General features: G+C 41.8%; 2 protein-coding genes across 5 annotated transcripts; one reads left to right on the forward strand and one right to left on the reverse strand.

Moving 5' to 3' along the window:
• Positions 1–225: 225 nt before the first annotated feature.
• Positions 226–5,544, reverse strand: LOC111603866 (putative ATP-dependent RNA helicase SoYb; the record flags this gene model as incomplete). Its single annotated transcript, XM_023321674.2, has 2 exons — positions 226–2,622; positions 2,689–5,544. Coding segments are annotated over 2 exons (5,067 nt in total), but the record flags the coding sequence as incomplete, so codon positions are not given.
• A 4,185-nt stretch (positions 5,545–9,729) lies between these two features.
• Positions 9,730–14,561, forward strand: LOC111603962 (putative oxidoreductase GLYR1 homolog). 4 transcript variants are annotated; one of them, XM_030223251.1, is made up of 10 exons: positions 9,730–10,010; positions 10,437–10,473; positions 10,913–10,995; positions 11,057–11,945; positions 12,001–12,111; positions 12,173–12,443; positions 12,518–12,607; positions 12,674–12,763; positions 13,316–13,497; positions 13,882–14,561. In XM_030223251.1, exons 1-10 carry the CDS (start codon positions 9,934–9,936, stop codon positions 14,023–14,025), a joined length of 1,974 nt encoding a protein of 657 aa, XP_030079111.1. In that variant the 5' UTR covers positions 9,730–9,933; the 3' UTR covers positions 14,026–14,561. The 4 variants fall into 4 exon arrangements, with proteins under 4 accessions (XP_030079111.1, XP_030079112.1, XP_030079113.1 ...); XM_030223252.1 differs by having other exon boundaries at positions 12,521–12,607; XM_030223253.1 differs by having other exon boundaries at positions 13,316–13,918.
• Positions 14,562–14,919: the final 358 nt, after the last annotated feature.

A 14,919-nucleotide genomic window follows, 5' to 3' on the forward strand; every position in this document is an offset into this window, starting at 1 on the left:
CAGGAATTTTTTTTATATTTAATTGGATGAGCATTTATTTTTTTAGATTTTATTTAAAGTATATAAACTTTAGCTTTACAAACATAAAACAAAATAAAATAAAAAAATTAACAAATTTTTTTTGTTTACTCTTTTTGATGGGGATAATCTTATGATGGTTTTAGTGATGAAGTAAGCATATCAAAAGAAGTTTTTAGGAATGGAAAGTGGAGTAAGAGATTTTTCTAAAACTGCTTTGAAATAAATTGGCAGATATATATACAATTTCTAAAAAAAATAAGCAAAAGAATGAAAATTTAAAAAAGTTATTAAAAGTCAACCAACTGCACTTTAAGAAGACTGCTGCATTAAAGGTCTCGTCCTTTGAAAAAAAACATCAAATATAGTTTATAAGATCTTCGATATATCTCTCTATATATCATCGGAACTATCGTATTTAACGCGTTCCACGTCGGACAACTCGCTCTGTTCGTCCGCTGACCAATAGTCGTCATCTTCGTTCTCGCTCTCCTGCGGGACGTATCGACTGCGCTGGTAACGCAGCCAATGTATGCGACCGATATCAGATTGAGGGCTCTTGGCGCGCTCCGAGTCATAGACCAGCCAGTGGGAGTGCTGCTGCGCGTACAAGGAGTCCAGCAAACTAGGCCAATGCACATTGAGGCCAGCCTTGGCCAGCTTAACGTGCAGCTGATAGCCATGCTGCTGCTCCGATAATATCTGCACCTCGCCCAGCAGATTGAGAATGCAGCGTTGAGGAGGCGTCGTCTCCGTTACCTGATAGAAGAGGACATTGCCCCGGTGCTCGAGCTGGTATTGCGGCACTTGCTGCTCGAAGATGAGCTCGAGCTGCAGCAGAGTCTGATGCCAGCGCACCTTTGGACGCACTGCATTGTCGGCGACGGTGGCACAGCACAACGCACTGGCCATCTTAGCAGGTGTCAGCTGTAGCTTGGTCTCTGCTTGTACATGAGACTTGCTCTTGCTTGCCATCTTTGGGCTATTCGCTTTGTCGTGCTTTGGGTTATCAGTTGCCAGAATTTCCTGCATCATGTTTTTGGCGGCATCTTTAATCGTTGCATCGTCGGAGCTCAGATCCTGCAATAGAATCTCCATAAATGTTGATGCGCTGTCCTTAAAATATGCGGACTCCGTTAACTTTTCTGGCTCCCCTTGAATCTCAGTTATCTCAATAGGTTCCTTGGGAACAAGGGCGTCCTTGCTAAGCAGTGAGTTAGTTGGGAAATTGGTTTCAGATTGGACTTGCTTGAAGTTTATTTCAGTCTCTATCCCTTCCGACTGATCTGTCGTGTCCTCAAGCCTTTCACAGGCTGTTCCTTCGGACTGTCTTCGAACATTTTCAATACTCTCACTTTGCGTAACTTTTCCCTGCTCCAGAGACAACGCTGCCTGCTCCAATAACTCCTTTTCCTTCACTTGCTCATTTCCGACCTTTAGCTCATCCTTAAGGCTACAAATTTCCCGCAATCGCGTTTGCTCCTTGAGCACCTCAACATGCAGCTTGTGCAGGTTTTTTATCATCTGCTCGTTCCGCTTGGCGTATCTCCGATTGATCAGCTCGTCATGCAGTTGTGTAGCGGCTACGCAGGCTTGTAGTGTCGGACAATCCTGAAGCACTGCCATGTCCTTCGCATAGACTACATCGAACATAGCAAACTCTACCGTTAGCTGCAAGTGTTGACGGTCACTCAGATGGCTCAGCAGCTCAGTAACCCACTCATTGGCCTCCTGCTTCCAATCGCCCTCACTTATGGGGGGCACCAATCCACAAAGTCTGACATCCATGGCCAGTGGCGGCTCCACTGCGAAACGAGCATCGCACTCCATGAGCTCAGTCGGTTGCACCTTCAGCAATTCCGTGCCCTCGTCCATTTGCTGCACTGTGACCAGGCGTTTGTCGGACAAATCTACAATGCGAACCCGTTGATATTTGTCACGGCGATGCAGAACGCAGATGTCGGAGATTTTCAGCGCCTGCATCGGCCGCCGATTCAGCCCGCTGCTCATGTGCACGTAGAGCGCAGTGATTAACTTGCGTAGGGTAGACAAGTTCGGAGCATCTTGCCAGGAGACGCCATCACAGCTCTTATAGCTGACGGGCATAATGGCGTAGTGCACCGGATCATAGATCTTGATTATGTTGCCACGCACAACAGTGCCTGATGGCCACAGAGCCGTCTGGTCTGGCCGCCGGAAGTCCACACTGGTTGGGTAATGCCTCCGGCTGCAATACAGCCGAACACACGCGCCCCTGCTCAACATTTGCTGGCAGAGCTGACGACGTTGGTCTGTCACCTGGCGACAACTCTGCACCATTTGTTGTATGTGATCGCTCAGCTGAATGTCGTGAGCTTCGAGAAACTGCACCAGACGCGGCAACTCGTGGCTATTGCTTTCGTCTAGCATTACACAGGAGACGACACCCCCTCCCAACGGCTGTGGCAACAAACAGTTGTTAATATTCCCGCTGAAAGCATGAAATCGATACGAGAACTTTGACCAAGAAACAGGCAAGCTGTAGTGAATCATGAGCTCAAAGTTGGCAACAGGCAGCGGAGTCTGCTGAACTGCATCCGCAACCAATAGCAGCTGATGAGCTTGCTGAAGAGTAGGAGTATAGAATTCATTTCAGATTAAACATTGTTAAAGCTAGACTTTGCCTCTCACCTGCCCAGCTGCATCAATGGAACCAATGCAGTCATAGCCCGCTGCAGTCAACGCCTCCCGTAGAGCAGCCAACTCCAGCTCGTGCTTGCAGTAAATAATCGTGCGTCGCTGCAGAGGATTTTGCACTGTCAAATAGTCGAGTAGACGTCCGATCTTCCTATCGCTGTGCAACAGAGTCACACTTAGCTTTATGCTGCCATAAATAGCTGCCTCTAGGAAGTCGCCGAAGAGCAGTAGAGGGTTGTCCCCATGACGCTTGAGCAGTTCAAGAAAGACCTTTCCATGCCACTGCTGAGCGATGACTACCAACTGCAGCTGGAACTTGGTAAAGTTCTGGAGCAGTTGAAGCAGTTCGTTGAGCAAATGGGGCTGCGCAGCGTTCACGCGATCGTAGTCATCGATAATGAAGTGCTTCAAGCGACGCGGATCGATCAACTGCATTTCGTGCTGCAGCAGCTCCTTCAGATGGGTGGGCGTTGTGACCAGAATGCCGCACGCGTTGAGCAGTCGCAGCTGCAGTTCCTTTTCCGTATGTCCATGTGTGTTGACCACCTTCAACATGTTCGTCTTGTAGGCACTCATCAGCTGATTGCACTGGTTAAACAATGCCTGGGCATTGGCTACGGAGTCGGCCAGCAGCAATGCCAGAGGACCAAGAGTGGGGCCCTTCCCTAGCGTTCGCATCGAGCGTATCACCAGCGAGCACAATGTGGGCAAATAGCACCAGGATCGACCGCTACCAGCACGATCCACCAGCACCAGCGAGTGCCCGTTCGCCAGATGCGGCCAGGCATAGCGCTGTGTGGCCAGCGTTGGCTTCACATTCATATCTCGCATGGCCAACAGCACATCCGCGCAGAGCAGCGAATCGGCTAAGCTGTGAATAGGTTGCACTTTGATCTTGCTGTGTGCCAGCACCTGGTTCTCCAGGCCTTCGAGTTCCGGGACTGAGTGCACGGACAAGTCATTCGCTTTAGCTCGCAAGCGGTATGCATTATAGATACTTTCCAGCTTGTGTGGATTGAGTGCTGAAGGATGTTTACTTGTCGTCAAGGATTCTGTTCCGGATGAGCTGTTACAGCTATCATACTTATCCGGGTTGCTTGATGAATGCTCACTGGTCTTTGAGTTATTCGTATTTAAATATCCGCAGATACGTTCCGGTTTATCCGGCGCTGATGACTGTTCTTGACTCGTCTTCACAGATGCCGCTTCGGTTGTGTTGTATCCGGGTTTATCCAGGTTGTTTGTTAAGTGCATATCTTGACAGGTCTTCAAGGATTCCGCATTTATATTTTTATAGATGGGCTCTAGTTTATCCGGACTTAGCGTTGCAGATTGATCTTCACTGTTCGTTATGACTTTCGTTCCGGATGGATCATTAAAGCATTTTAATTTATTCTCATCGAACGGCAAAGGCTGATCTTCACTTGTATTTAAAGGTTCTTTTTTTAAGGATGTATCGTAGAGGCGATCCACTTTATCCGGATAACTCTGACTGGTTTTTAAGATTTCGTGCTCGTTTATATTCTCCAGTTTGGCAGACTGCGAACAGGGATTCCGATGTGACGACAACAGTTTCTTATTGGTCAAGAGCTTGACAGATCCCTGCTCTGCTTTGCTGATACACTGTTCAGCCTGGTTGTCCGGAAGCTCTTGGATGGTAAACAGCGAATTGCTCGCACTTGGGGATAACGCTATCAGTTCTTGATTGAAGTCGAATGTGGGCAGCTTTTCAATCATTGATTTCTTTGGCTGCTGATGAGGCAAACTCTTATTCTGCTCCAGCTTTTGCTGATTGGGCTGCGGCATACTCATGGGCCGCTTGTAAAATTCTAAAATGTTGCGACTATTTCTTTTGTTGGTCGTTTGTTGTTCCAGGGCATCGAAACTGTCCGTGGAACAGGTGCTGCTGCTCGAGTTGCTCGAGCCGTGGCTGCGATTGAGCGCCGTATCCACGACGCCATCGTTGTTGCTCTTAATTTTGCTGAGGCGCTTCGCCGAGGCGGGTATTCCGGGCGCTGTCCGGCATTGGAGCAGGCTATCCAGTCTAGCCGACTGCTTCGAGGGACAGGTGAGATTGCGGGTCTTGTTGCCTAGTCTATGATAGCCATTCTTAAAAATCGAATCCACATAGTTCTGCTGCTGTTCGCTATGGGCACTACTTGCAGTTAGCTTATAGCCGGGCTGCAGCTCCACTTTGGGCAGCACTTTGAAACGCTGCATCAGTTGAAGTATGGTCATGACACGCAGGCTGGGCTTGATATCTGGCTCATTCAACTCCGCCAAGTCCACGTCATACGCCACCCTGGAGCTCTGAGCACACATCATGCTGACCTCATTGACTTCCAGGCGAGCACATTGCCTCTCCACCAGATAGCTGGCCGCATCTATGGGTGGCTCGTCCATCAGCAGCTGACCAAAGTTGTGGCGCTCGTTGTTGCGATGCTGGACCTTGAAGATCAGACGCTGCGCTTCATCCATGCGCTTGTCCAACATTCGCACTGCCATCTTGGACCACTCGCTGCCCGTGCGCGGCGCCACCCAGGCTATGCCACCCCATGCGATCTCGACGTACCGTTCACTCTGCTGCTCCGGCAGCAGCCACAGGTCTTTCGCTCTGCAGTTGATAGTGAAACCATAGTCCATGGCCCACACTAGATACTCATCACCATGCTGGCAAACAAGGACGAGTCCCCGCAACAATTTCTCCATATGCAACGGCTGATACCGTACAACGACATGTTTATCCGGTGCATAATTCTCGCGCTGATTGTGCGCATGACAATGATCCGACAAATGCGCCTCCACGTGGTTCACATAGGCGCCGCCAATCTGCAGCTGATGCAACGTCGTGTAGCAGAACAACTGCGGATTCACATAGTGCGTAATCAGAATCGTCTCCTTTGCCCCGCTGTGGTCCAGCTCCTTTTGCTCCTCCATTTGCTCTAACTTCAGTTGAACTGTTTGAAGGAAACGTTTTATTTATACTTTAAGTTCCATTAGGAAAAGTTCATATATATATATACATATATACATAAAGGAAAATAATAGCCAAAGCTTAAAGTTCAAATCATTCCACAAGAAGTAAAAGAAAATTATTCATGTGGAAACTTCTCTGATTTCTACGCAAGACAAAGTTTTGTGTAGACGAAATATTTATATATACAGTTAAAGCCTTAATTGTGGATAGCGCCATAGAGGGAGACTGTAGTATAAGCTACTTATAAATGTGAATTTTTAACTAAGGGAAACAGTATTTAACATCTCTCAATTAGAAATTTCCCATTCTGTGTTTTCTGTTTGAATTTATAATTGATGTAAATACTGGGAAATTTTTATTAAGTGTCGGAGCCTCGTATACTTTAAACTATATATAACATATACTTAGGCTCATATTTGGACTTGATTTGCAAGTATAAATAAATACTGGGCAGAGCCTAATATATTGTATATTGCCTTGCCTCAGAAACTTATTCATATTATACGATAACTAAATACAGGAAAATACTGGTTTAAGCAATGGCATCTCTATGGTATAGACAAAATACTTAAATACCAAACAGAGAGAACAGTTTACAGTGGGAACAGTGTAATATATCGAGTAAGTTGAGACAATGATTTTCATTGTTTTCTAGGAATTAGAATATGTGCATGCTGGGAACAATAAAGAAATTCGTTTGGGGAAACAAGACTTTTTATATTATGTCCATTTGTTTTAGGTTCTTTGAAAATATTATTTATTATTAATAATTATTTTTAATTAATAATTTGCAAAAGTCTTTAAAGGAATTTATAAATATCATCTTATATAAATAATGCGATTTATATAAGTACTGGAAATAGTTAGTCATCTATTCCTCTCTCTCTCTCTCTCTCCCTACTGTTTACCCCTAGTACAAATAGAGCAATTCGTCCTTAGCCCAATTTAAGGTCATTTTGCGCTTTTAAGCAACTTTTGCTAATTGAATTTTAAACAAAGCTTCTGCTGCGCACTTTAAACTGCATAAAAGGGGTAAACTAAAGTGCCAAAAGCCGCAACTGGGCGCATCGGAAGGAGGTCCTTGTGCCTATTTGCCACTTGTTTGTGCCACGCTGAAAGCGCAATTTGCCACAGCAGGCGACCAGTTGAAATTGTTGTTGTTTTAACGCATTCACTCCAATTGTAAAACGGTAAAACGTTAAAACTTAGCCCGTTGTGGCACAGCTATTGACTCGAGATATACGCTTGATGCTGTTCCGAGTTTATTGGGCTGACAAGTTCGCTTTAACTAACTGCCTAGTACCATATATATAACTATCATATCTATCATAATTTATACATGTATATATCTATCGATCGCTTAATCAACCATGAAGATTTGCTTTTAGTCAAGGCGACTACCTAGGGATTAGCTTATGAGAGCAAATGCAACTGCCTGCCCTAGCACACTCTTGGCCCTCCCCTTCGCAGCTAAACAGATTGTGCTTGTAAAAAAATAAGCTGTAATTTATCGTATAAAAAATCACATAAATGAAACGATATGCGGATAATATGCAAATATGCTGCCGGCTCTGGAGGGGTTGATAGATCAATCAAATCGAGGCTATTCAAGCGCACAAAGCTGAGCTAATTTGAAAATGTAGTATAGAAGGGACTTCCATCAGCTAAATTAATCGGACACACTACTAAATCCGTCAAGCTATATTTAATAAAAAATGAATATTATTATACTACACAAGATGTAATTATGCACAAGGAGACTCGATGTGACAGTATATATTTTGACATACTTGAATTTCACATAACTCTCTCTAGTTGCTGCGAGAAGCCGAGGCACACGCTCGCAAGTGTAAACAAAAATTATAACGGCGTCTGCTAAATGCCATTATCAGCATTTCCTGACGCAGTAGTCTTTCGGGTAAATTGCCAAGCTTCGCTTAAGCTATTAGCGATAAGAAAATTTGATAGAACGTACGACTTTACGAGATTTATATACATTTTCTTCAAAGCAGTACTCACCGTAACACCAGACGCTTATGACAGGCAATAATTATATATGTAAATTTCATAGTCCATTTGCCAATACTAAGCAAAGTGAACTGCACGGCGTTTCACAACTCTAGAAAGAAGTGCTTCAAAACTAAAATGGATGCACGCGCGACGAGAACACAGAGAGAATAAGAGTTTCATAACAGTAAGAAAACTTGGAATTAGGAGTTTAACATAATGCCATACTCTTTTGTTCCATAAAGATCGAGTAAGTAATTGAAAGCGCGATACGAGCTAGAAGCGATCGACTGAGCGACTGTTTCACTGTTTATGTCTGGCTGCCGGATTCATAAACTGTTCAACACACACACACACACACATGCACGCATAGCGCATGTATATATGCATGCATATGAGCTTGTCATGTGCATGTTTGTGTATTTGTGCCAAGTGTCCGATTTCTTATGTGCAGGCAATTATGAAAGATTCTGATTTGTCAAAATGTAGGGTTTTTATTTTTAAAGATGCATTTAACTGGTGTTAAAGACTTAGATAATATAAAAATATGACTAGAATAGTTTTTGCCAAATAGCAAGCAGGGGATTTCCTGTTCATCCTCTTTCTTTTCTGAAATAAATTATGGTCATATATGCATTTATGTATGTATGTACATGTGTGTATGTGTACATATTCGTAAACAGACGTATGTATGTATGCTGTATATTTATGTACATATAGCTGTATATTTATATATATTTTATTGCCTTACATATTTTTAAGAATCACTTTTATTTATTTTTTATAATTTTTTTTTTTCAAATTTTTATTTAAATATTTTGCTTAATATATATGTAAGCTCATTGTATATATTTACTCTTATAAATCATTTGCAATCTAAAACTGCATGCACCCGCCTTATTTTTGCAACCCTTAACCCTTTGTTGGCTAATTTCAAAACAAAGTGTGAACAATTTATTTGGCCTCAAAAAGTTGTGAGTTTTCCTATAGAAAGTGCAACATTTTTTTTACCCTTTTCCCGTTTTTACCCTCTACAACTTTCACTGCTACATTTGTTCCTCCTTTTTTTGTTTGGTATTGCGGGTCGCCTATAAAAAAGTTTTATGCCACTGGGTCGCCGTCGTCGTCTATCATGTGTACCCAACCCCTATTTCCTATATCCTTAACTCCTTTTTTATTTTATTTGATTGTTTCATATTTATGAGGATTATGCTTTAGTGTTGAATGCTGACTGCTCTGCCAAGTGGCTGGCTACGTGTGGTAATTTATCTTGCGGTTAAGGACTCTCGTCTCCTGGCCTCGTCCGTGGGCCTAAGTGAAAGTTCTATTTCAAATGTGGCTGCCGGATTCGCATTGTGTGCGGTTGAATTGCGAAAGGGGCGGAAGATCGTACGCACAAGATAAACAGCAAATGTGGATGAGGTCAGTTGCTAACGGACTCAATTGAATTGTAACATTTGCGATGCGCTTTGCCAAACGCTTATTTAAACAAATCAGGCCGCACGGGTTAAAAGCCTTTGAATGGAAAGTGCTTTGAAATACGCTTGGAAAGGGGCGAAGAGTCGGAGTGTGTGTGCGAAGACTTGGCACGCATTTTTGTTTATTTTGCAAATCTTTGAACTGCGCGCTTGCTAAATGGTCTGTTCGATTTTTTGGCAAACATACGTGCTGCGCTAGATTAATATTTATACAATATCCGCATTAAAGAGTTCATATTGTAAGTCTAATTTTGGCAGATGCTCAATCCATACAAATAAAAGCCAGAAGTTTTCTTCAACCAGATGACCCAAGTAAATAAATGACTTAATTTGATATACTATATTTAGTAAATAATTTTAATAGAATAATAGTAATAATATTTTGTAATAAAACCGCAATTCATTCCATTGGATTAAGATTAATCACCTTTAAGCTGGTCATACTTTTGTTTACATATCTTCTTTGAAGGCCTGCCAACCTATTTCAGAAATGCTAACTTGTTTTGCTGAAAATTTCCTAAATAATCGATAAGCATGCGCATCACATGTCGAGCGCCATTTTTGTTTTCGATAATAGTTCTTATCGACATACACAAAGCGCATCACACATACAAAGACAAAAAAAAATAAGCAGGCAGCATACGAAAAATTAAGAAAATTAATTAAGCGCTGCTTACGACGAGTTTGTGCTAAAGCAAATAAATAATATTTTTTTGTGTGTGGCGTCTCAACAACAGCAGCAAAATAACCAAGTTTAATATACGCCTAGAGAACATCATGTCGAAAAATAAAAAATTGTCGCTATCGGGCGACTCGACAGAGAAATTTATCTACAAGCCCAAGGACTTAATATGGTAAGACTGCTTTGCCACAACATAAATGTACAGTGTTCTAAACAATTAACAAAGTGTAAACTTAGCTCGTTTAAAAGAAATAATAATTTGTGCTTGATTTGATGCAAGAAAATCAAATGAAATCATACATAACCTCAACTGCCGCTGTGTTGGGCAAGCGTAAAATAATTGAAAAAATAGACAATTGGTTAACAATCAAGCATATATTGGAAAGCATGAAATACAGTTATGTTTTCTTCTAAACACCCCACACACGACTTTGTGATAGCTGCCGCTGCCGAAGTTTACTGTTGCAGCAAACGTCGACGTCGCTGCGTTGGCGCTTTTTTCGCGCGCGCGCGCGCCCAATTTTATAGTTATTGATATGAAAAAACATTTTATATGTGAACAACTTAACTAAAATGGAAATTTTTATTTATGTTACAGGGCTAAAATGAAGGGCTTCACACCATGGCCGGGAATGGTAAGCGAAATGTTTATGCTGCTGCTGGCGGCGACGCCGCTGCCGCTGTCGCTGCCGTGTTTGTTTTCGACTGTACTTTTTTTATGCAGCAGCGGTAGAGGCGTCGGACGTCGAGCGCTGCTACCTCTGTTGCTGTTGCTTACGCTGTCGACGTCATAACGCACTTACACGCTTCAATATTTGTTGTAAACGGAGTGTATAGCATTGATATCAACAGCGCGCGTATTTGTTCTGTCTTTGGCTTTAAATATCACAGCTTTCTACTATATGTACAGCTGAATAACGAAAAAAGAATGGAAAAGAACACAGTGAAATAGCTTGAGCTTTGTATCGATGTGTGCGTGTACGTGTGCGTATATGTTGTATTATGGCGAATAGAAAAGCTCTAGTGTGTGTATTTATTAAATTTTTTATAATTGTTTTAACCGTTTTGTTGCAGATTGTGGAACCGCCGCTAGATCTGCTTGCCCAGCAGCGACGCGCCAATACGAAATGTGTATTCTTCTTCGGTTCGCGAAACTTGTAAGTAAATAAAGTGAAATACTATACCGAAAATCATAACTAAACGTATGTGTGTGTGTAGCGCTTGGATTGAGGAGCACAATATTAAGCCGTTTGAAGGACCGTGGAAGGATGAACTCGCTAAGGTTAGCAAGCCGGCTGCTTTTAGGCACGCCATGGCCGATATTGACAAATATGTGGAGAATCCGGCCGAGATTGATGGGCAAATCGATGAAAGCTGTGGCATGGCCAATCATGCCACCGAAGCAGACTTTGACAAGATTCGCGATGGCTTGGACAGCGATGAGAATCCCGAAACGGCAGTTGATGGCAACAATGGTGTTGTCCCTCATGTGGTTGGCAGTCCCGATGAATCAGATGCGTTGAATACTTCTGCAGCTGAAAATAATGCGAATTCGGCAACTTCTCCAGTTGCGACCACCACGCCCACAGCCAAGAGTCAAGCGAAACGCACACCCAAAGCTAAGTCCAGTGCTGCTGTCGCTGTAAGCAGCAAGCAAGCGAGCAAAGCCGCTTCGGCCAAATCAGCAGCAGCGCAAAAGCGACGCATCTCGGCACAACACACGCCCACCGGTGCAAGCACTGCTAAACGTGGACGACGCGCTGCATCTGGTGAGGCGGATCACTATGAGAGTCCAATTGCGGACTACGATGGCGCTAGTTCGTCATCGCTTGCAGCACGAGCTCGCATTGACACAGACGCCTTTTTGGGCACATTAACAAAGCGCACACCGAATGCAATTGCGCTGCTGGATCGACCGGTTGTCACACGCCCAGAGACACAGGCCATTGACATGAATTCGCGATCTAATACCCTAGCAGATCGCGATATTGTGCCGTCGGAGCAGACATTTGGTTTTCTCGGTCTGGGCATGATGGGCTCGACCATTGTCAAGGACTTGATTTATACGAAACACAAGGTTGTGGTCTGGAACCGCACCATTGATAAGGTGAGTCCCCTTTACCTGCCACTAAACGCACAAAAATAACTCTTGTCTTTTTCAGTGTCAGCCTTTTGTGGATGCTGGCGCTGAAGTTAAGGACACACCCATGGATGTGGTGGAGGCAGCAGACATCATATTTTGCTGTGTCTCAGACCCCAAGGGTGCCAAAGATGTAAGTGGCATTAATTCAGTAATTGCTCTGTTATATTTCAAACTCAACTTTAATCTTGTAGCTCGTATTTGGCAACTGTGGCGTCCTGCAGCTGAAGGATCTGCGGAATAAGGCATACGTAGAAATGTCAACCATTGATCCAGAGACCTCCATGGATATTGGAGAGGGCATTAAGCAATGTAATGGTCGATATTTGGAGGCACAAATTCATGGATCGCGACAAGAGGCCGCCGATGGCATGCTGATCATTTTGGCCGGCGGTGATCGCACAGTCTTTGAGGAGTGCCATTCCTGCTTCAAAACTATAGCCAAGAACACCTTCTTCTTGGGCAGTAAGTTGAGCATGCCAATAGAATTCCCTTAATCTCAAGCGTACACTAAAATTTGGTTAATTGTTCTTATCTAGCAGATGTTGGCAATGCCTGTAAAGTGAACCTCATTTTGCAAACAATTTTAGGCGTTAGTCTCGTCGGCCTGGCAGAGGCGTTAGCTTTGGGTACGTAGATCCGTTTTTTATATTTAAAAATATAAATATATTAATTGTGTCTTTATTTGCTTATAGCTGATCGTTTTTCTATTTCGTTAAATGATATCATAGACATTTTCGACTTAACTTCTATGAAATCGCCGTTGCTACTTGCTAAGGGCAAGGGTAAGTGTTATTACAATTATAATATGGGTTAGATTTTAATCAGATATGGTATTTATGCAGTTTGAGCTCACAAAAAACGTTATTTCGATTGTAAATTCATTATATAAAAGTCTATAGAAACTTTTTCACTTTTTAAAGAAAATTCTTGTTTGCATGGGCTTAAACTAACAGTTCATAGTTTATTTCGTATATTTTATTTAGTAAAATGAATTTTCAAAATAAAAACTTTTATTTTACAAAAATACAAGATTACTGGAAATTGGAAACAAGAAAATTAAATTTAAATTCCATGTACTCAACTTTGAGACCATATCTAATAGATGAAGAGTTCCTAAAGTTATAATAGGCACATACACACAATTTTATTAAATAACGAATAAGATGATGATGTTTCCCATACATATGATCTTAGATCAATTCCACTGTGAAAGAAAAGAGGAATCATTAAATATGTTAAATTTTATTTGTAGGTCAACAATTCACTTAGAATAATTCAATGAAATATGTTTTTTTAATCGAATTTTCTTTTCTCCTTTTTGTTGTGTTTCTTAGAAATGGCCAAGGGAGACTTCAATCCACAGCAACCGTTAAGTCATATGCAGCGAGACTTGCGCCTTGTGCTCAACATGGCTGAGAATTTGGATCAGTCAATGCCAGTGACGAGCATTACAAACGAGGTGTTTAAGCATACAAAACGCTTGGGGTACAGTGAGCACGATTCTAGTGCTGTATTCGTAAGATCCAGATTTTAACATTTAGTTAACACGACTACCATTTAAACTATACGTTATCATTTAGTTTAAACCGTACATCAACAAACAAACAAAACACATACATATAAACTGACACACACACGTCACACATACAGCACAAACAGACACACGCGTACACACACTCAGACACATATTAAGTCGTGTTGAAAGCAATAACCACACAATATGTTTAGGCAATGCTTGTTACAACAATTTGCGTCATATTTTTGTAGTTATTGTTATTGCAACACGAATTCTAATCCATTCATATCTCTACTCCCCAACTGCCTCTTAACTTTCCTTCATCCAAAACAAACAAAACAAAAAAAAAACCAACAAACAAAACGCATTCGCACACAAAACTAGAGTAACTTCTATCCAGATCAAAGTCTAAAGCAAGCAACCATGCCAATTAACATTCTGGCGAACATGCCAACCAGACCGGGTCTCTTGCCTCGTTTGGATATGCCGCCGCCAAGCATGAGGCGCGAGCGCTGGGCCAGCGTTTGAGATCAGATATGTGAGAGAAGATAAGAGAAGAGAGACAGAGTAAAAGAGAGTGTGAAGATATGATGCAAATGATGTGAATTGATGGGAGACCCATGTGAGAGACGAGATCAAACGGGCATATAAATATATATATATACATATATATTTATATATATATAAAGCCAGTTCATGAAGCAGTTGTGTGTTAGCGGACCGCTTTCATACCTCCTTGTGCGTTATAATTTCTAATAGTTCTGATGTTTTTTAACATTCATATTATAATTATTACTGTTTTTGATTAATTTCGAGCCCAATGTCAGCTGACGCCGCGGTTCGAGCAATGACTGCATGTCTTGCACCCTCACCCAGCATCCTTGAAGACCGCGCAAAACGAGCAAGTCGCATGTCCAAAGTCTGTAAATTGTTGAAAATTTAAATTTATTTCTAGCGGCTACTTCATTTTCGATGTTGTGTAAAAGTTAACTTCCAACCAAAAAGCCAATATAAATATATTTATGAATGTAGAGAGCATGCGAATAAATTGTACAAAATGAAAATATTTTGAAAAACCCCCAAAAAACTTTTAAGAATTCAATGGAAAAAACTATAAAAGAAATTGCTTGTTCGCGGCGCTGGCTGCACATTAAATGAAATTTAATTTTAACAAATACAAAAACAAAACTGGCATTATAGATAGTTTATTTGTGTCGCACATAAATCTAGTATGCATATTGTCCTATGCAAGAACTGCAATACCAACCACCATTTCGTAGTTTTCTTTGTTTGCAATCATAAACAAAAACAAACAAACAACAAAATACATAATACAACTGGAACAGAAATAAAAGAAAACAAAATTACTAAAAAAAATTAAAAAAAAAAAGAAAGAAAACAAAAAATAGTGTAAACATTTAG

The sequence above is a fragment of the Drosophila hydei genome, unplaced genomic scaffold (genome assembly GCF_003285905.1).
Source record: "Drosophila hydei strain 15085-1641.00,03,60 unplaced genomic scaffold, DhydRS2 tig00000149-arrow-pilon, whole genome shotgun sequence".
In the NCBI taxonomy this organism is placed as follows: Eukaryota; Metazoa; Arthropoda; class Insecta; order Diptera; family Drosophilidae; genus Drosophila; species Drosophila hydei.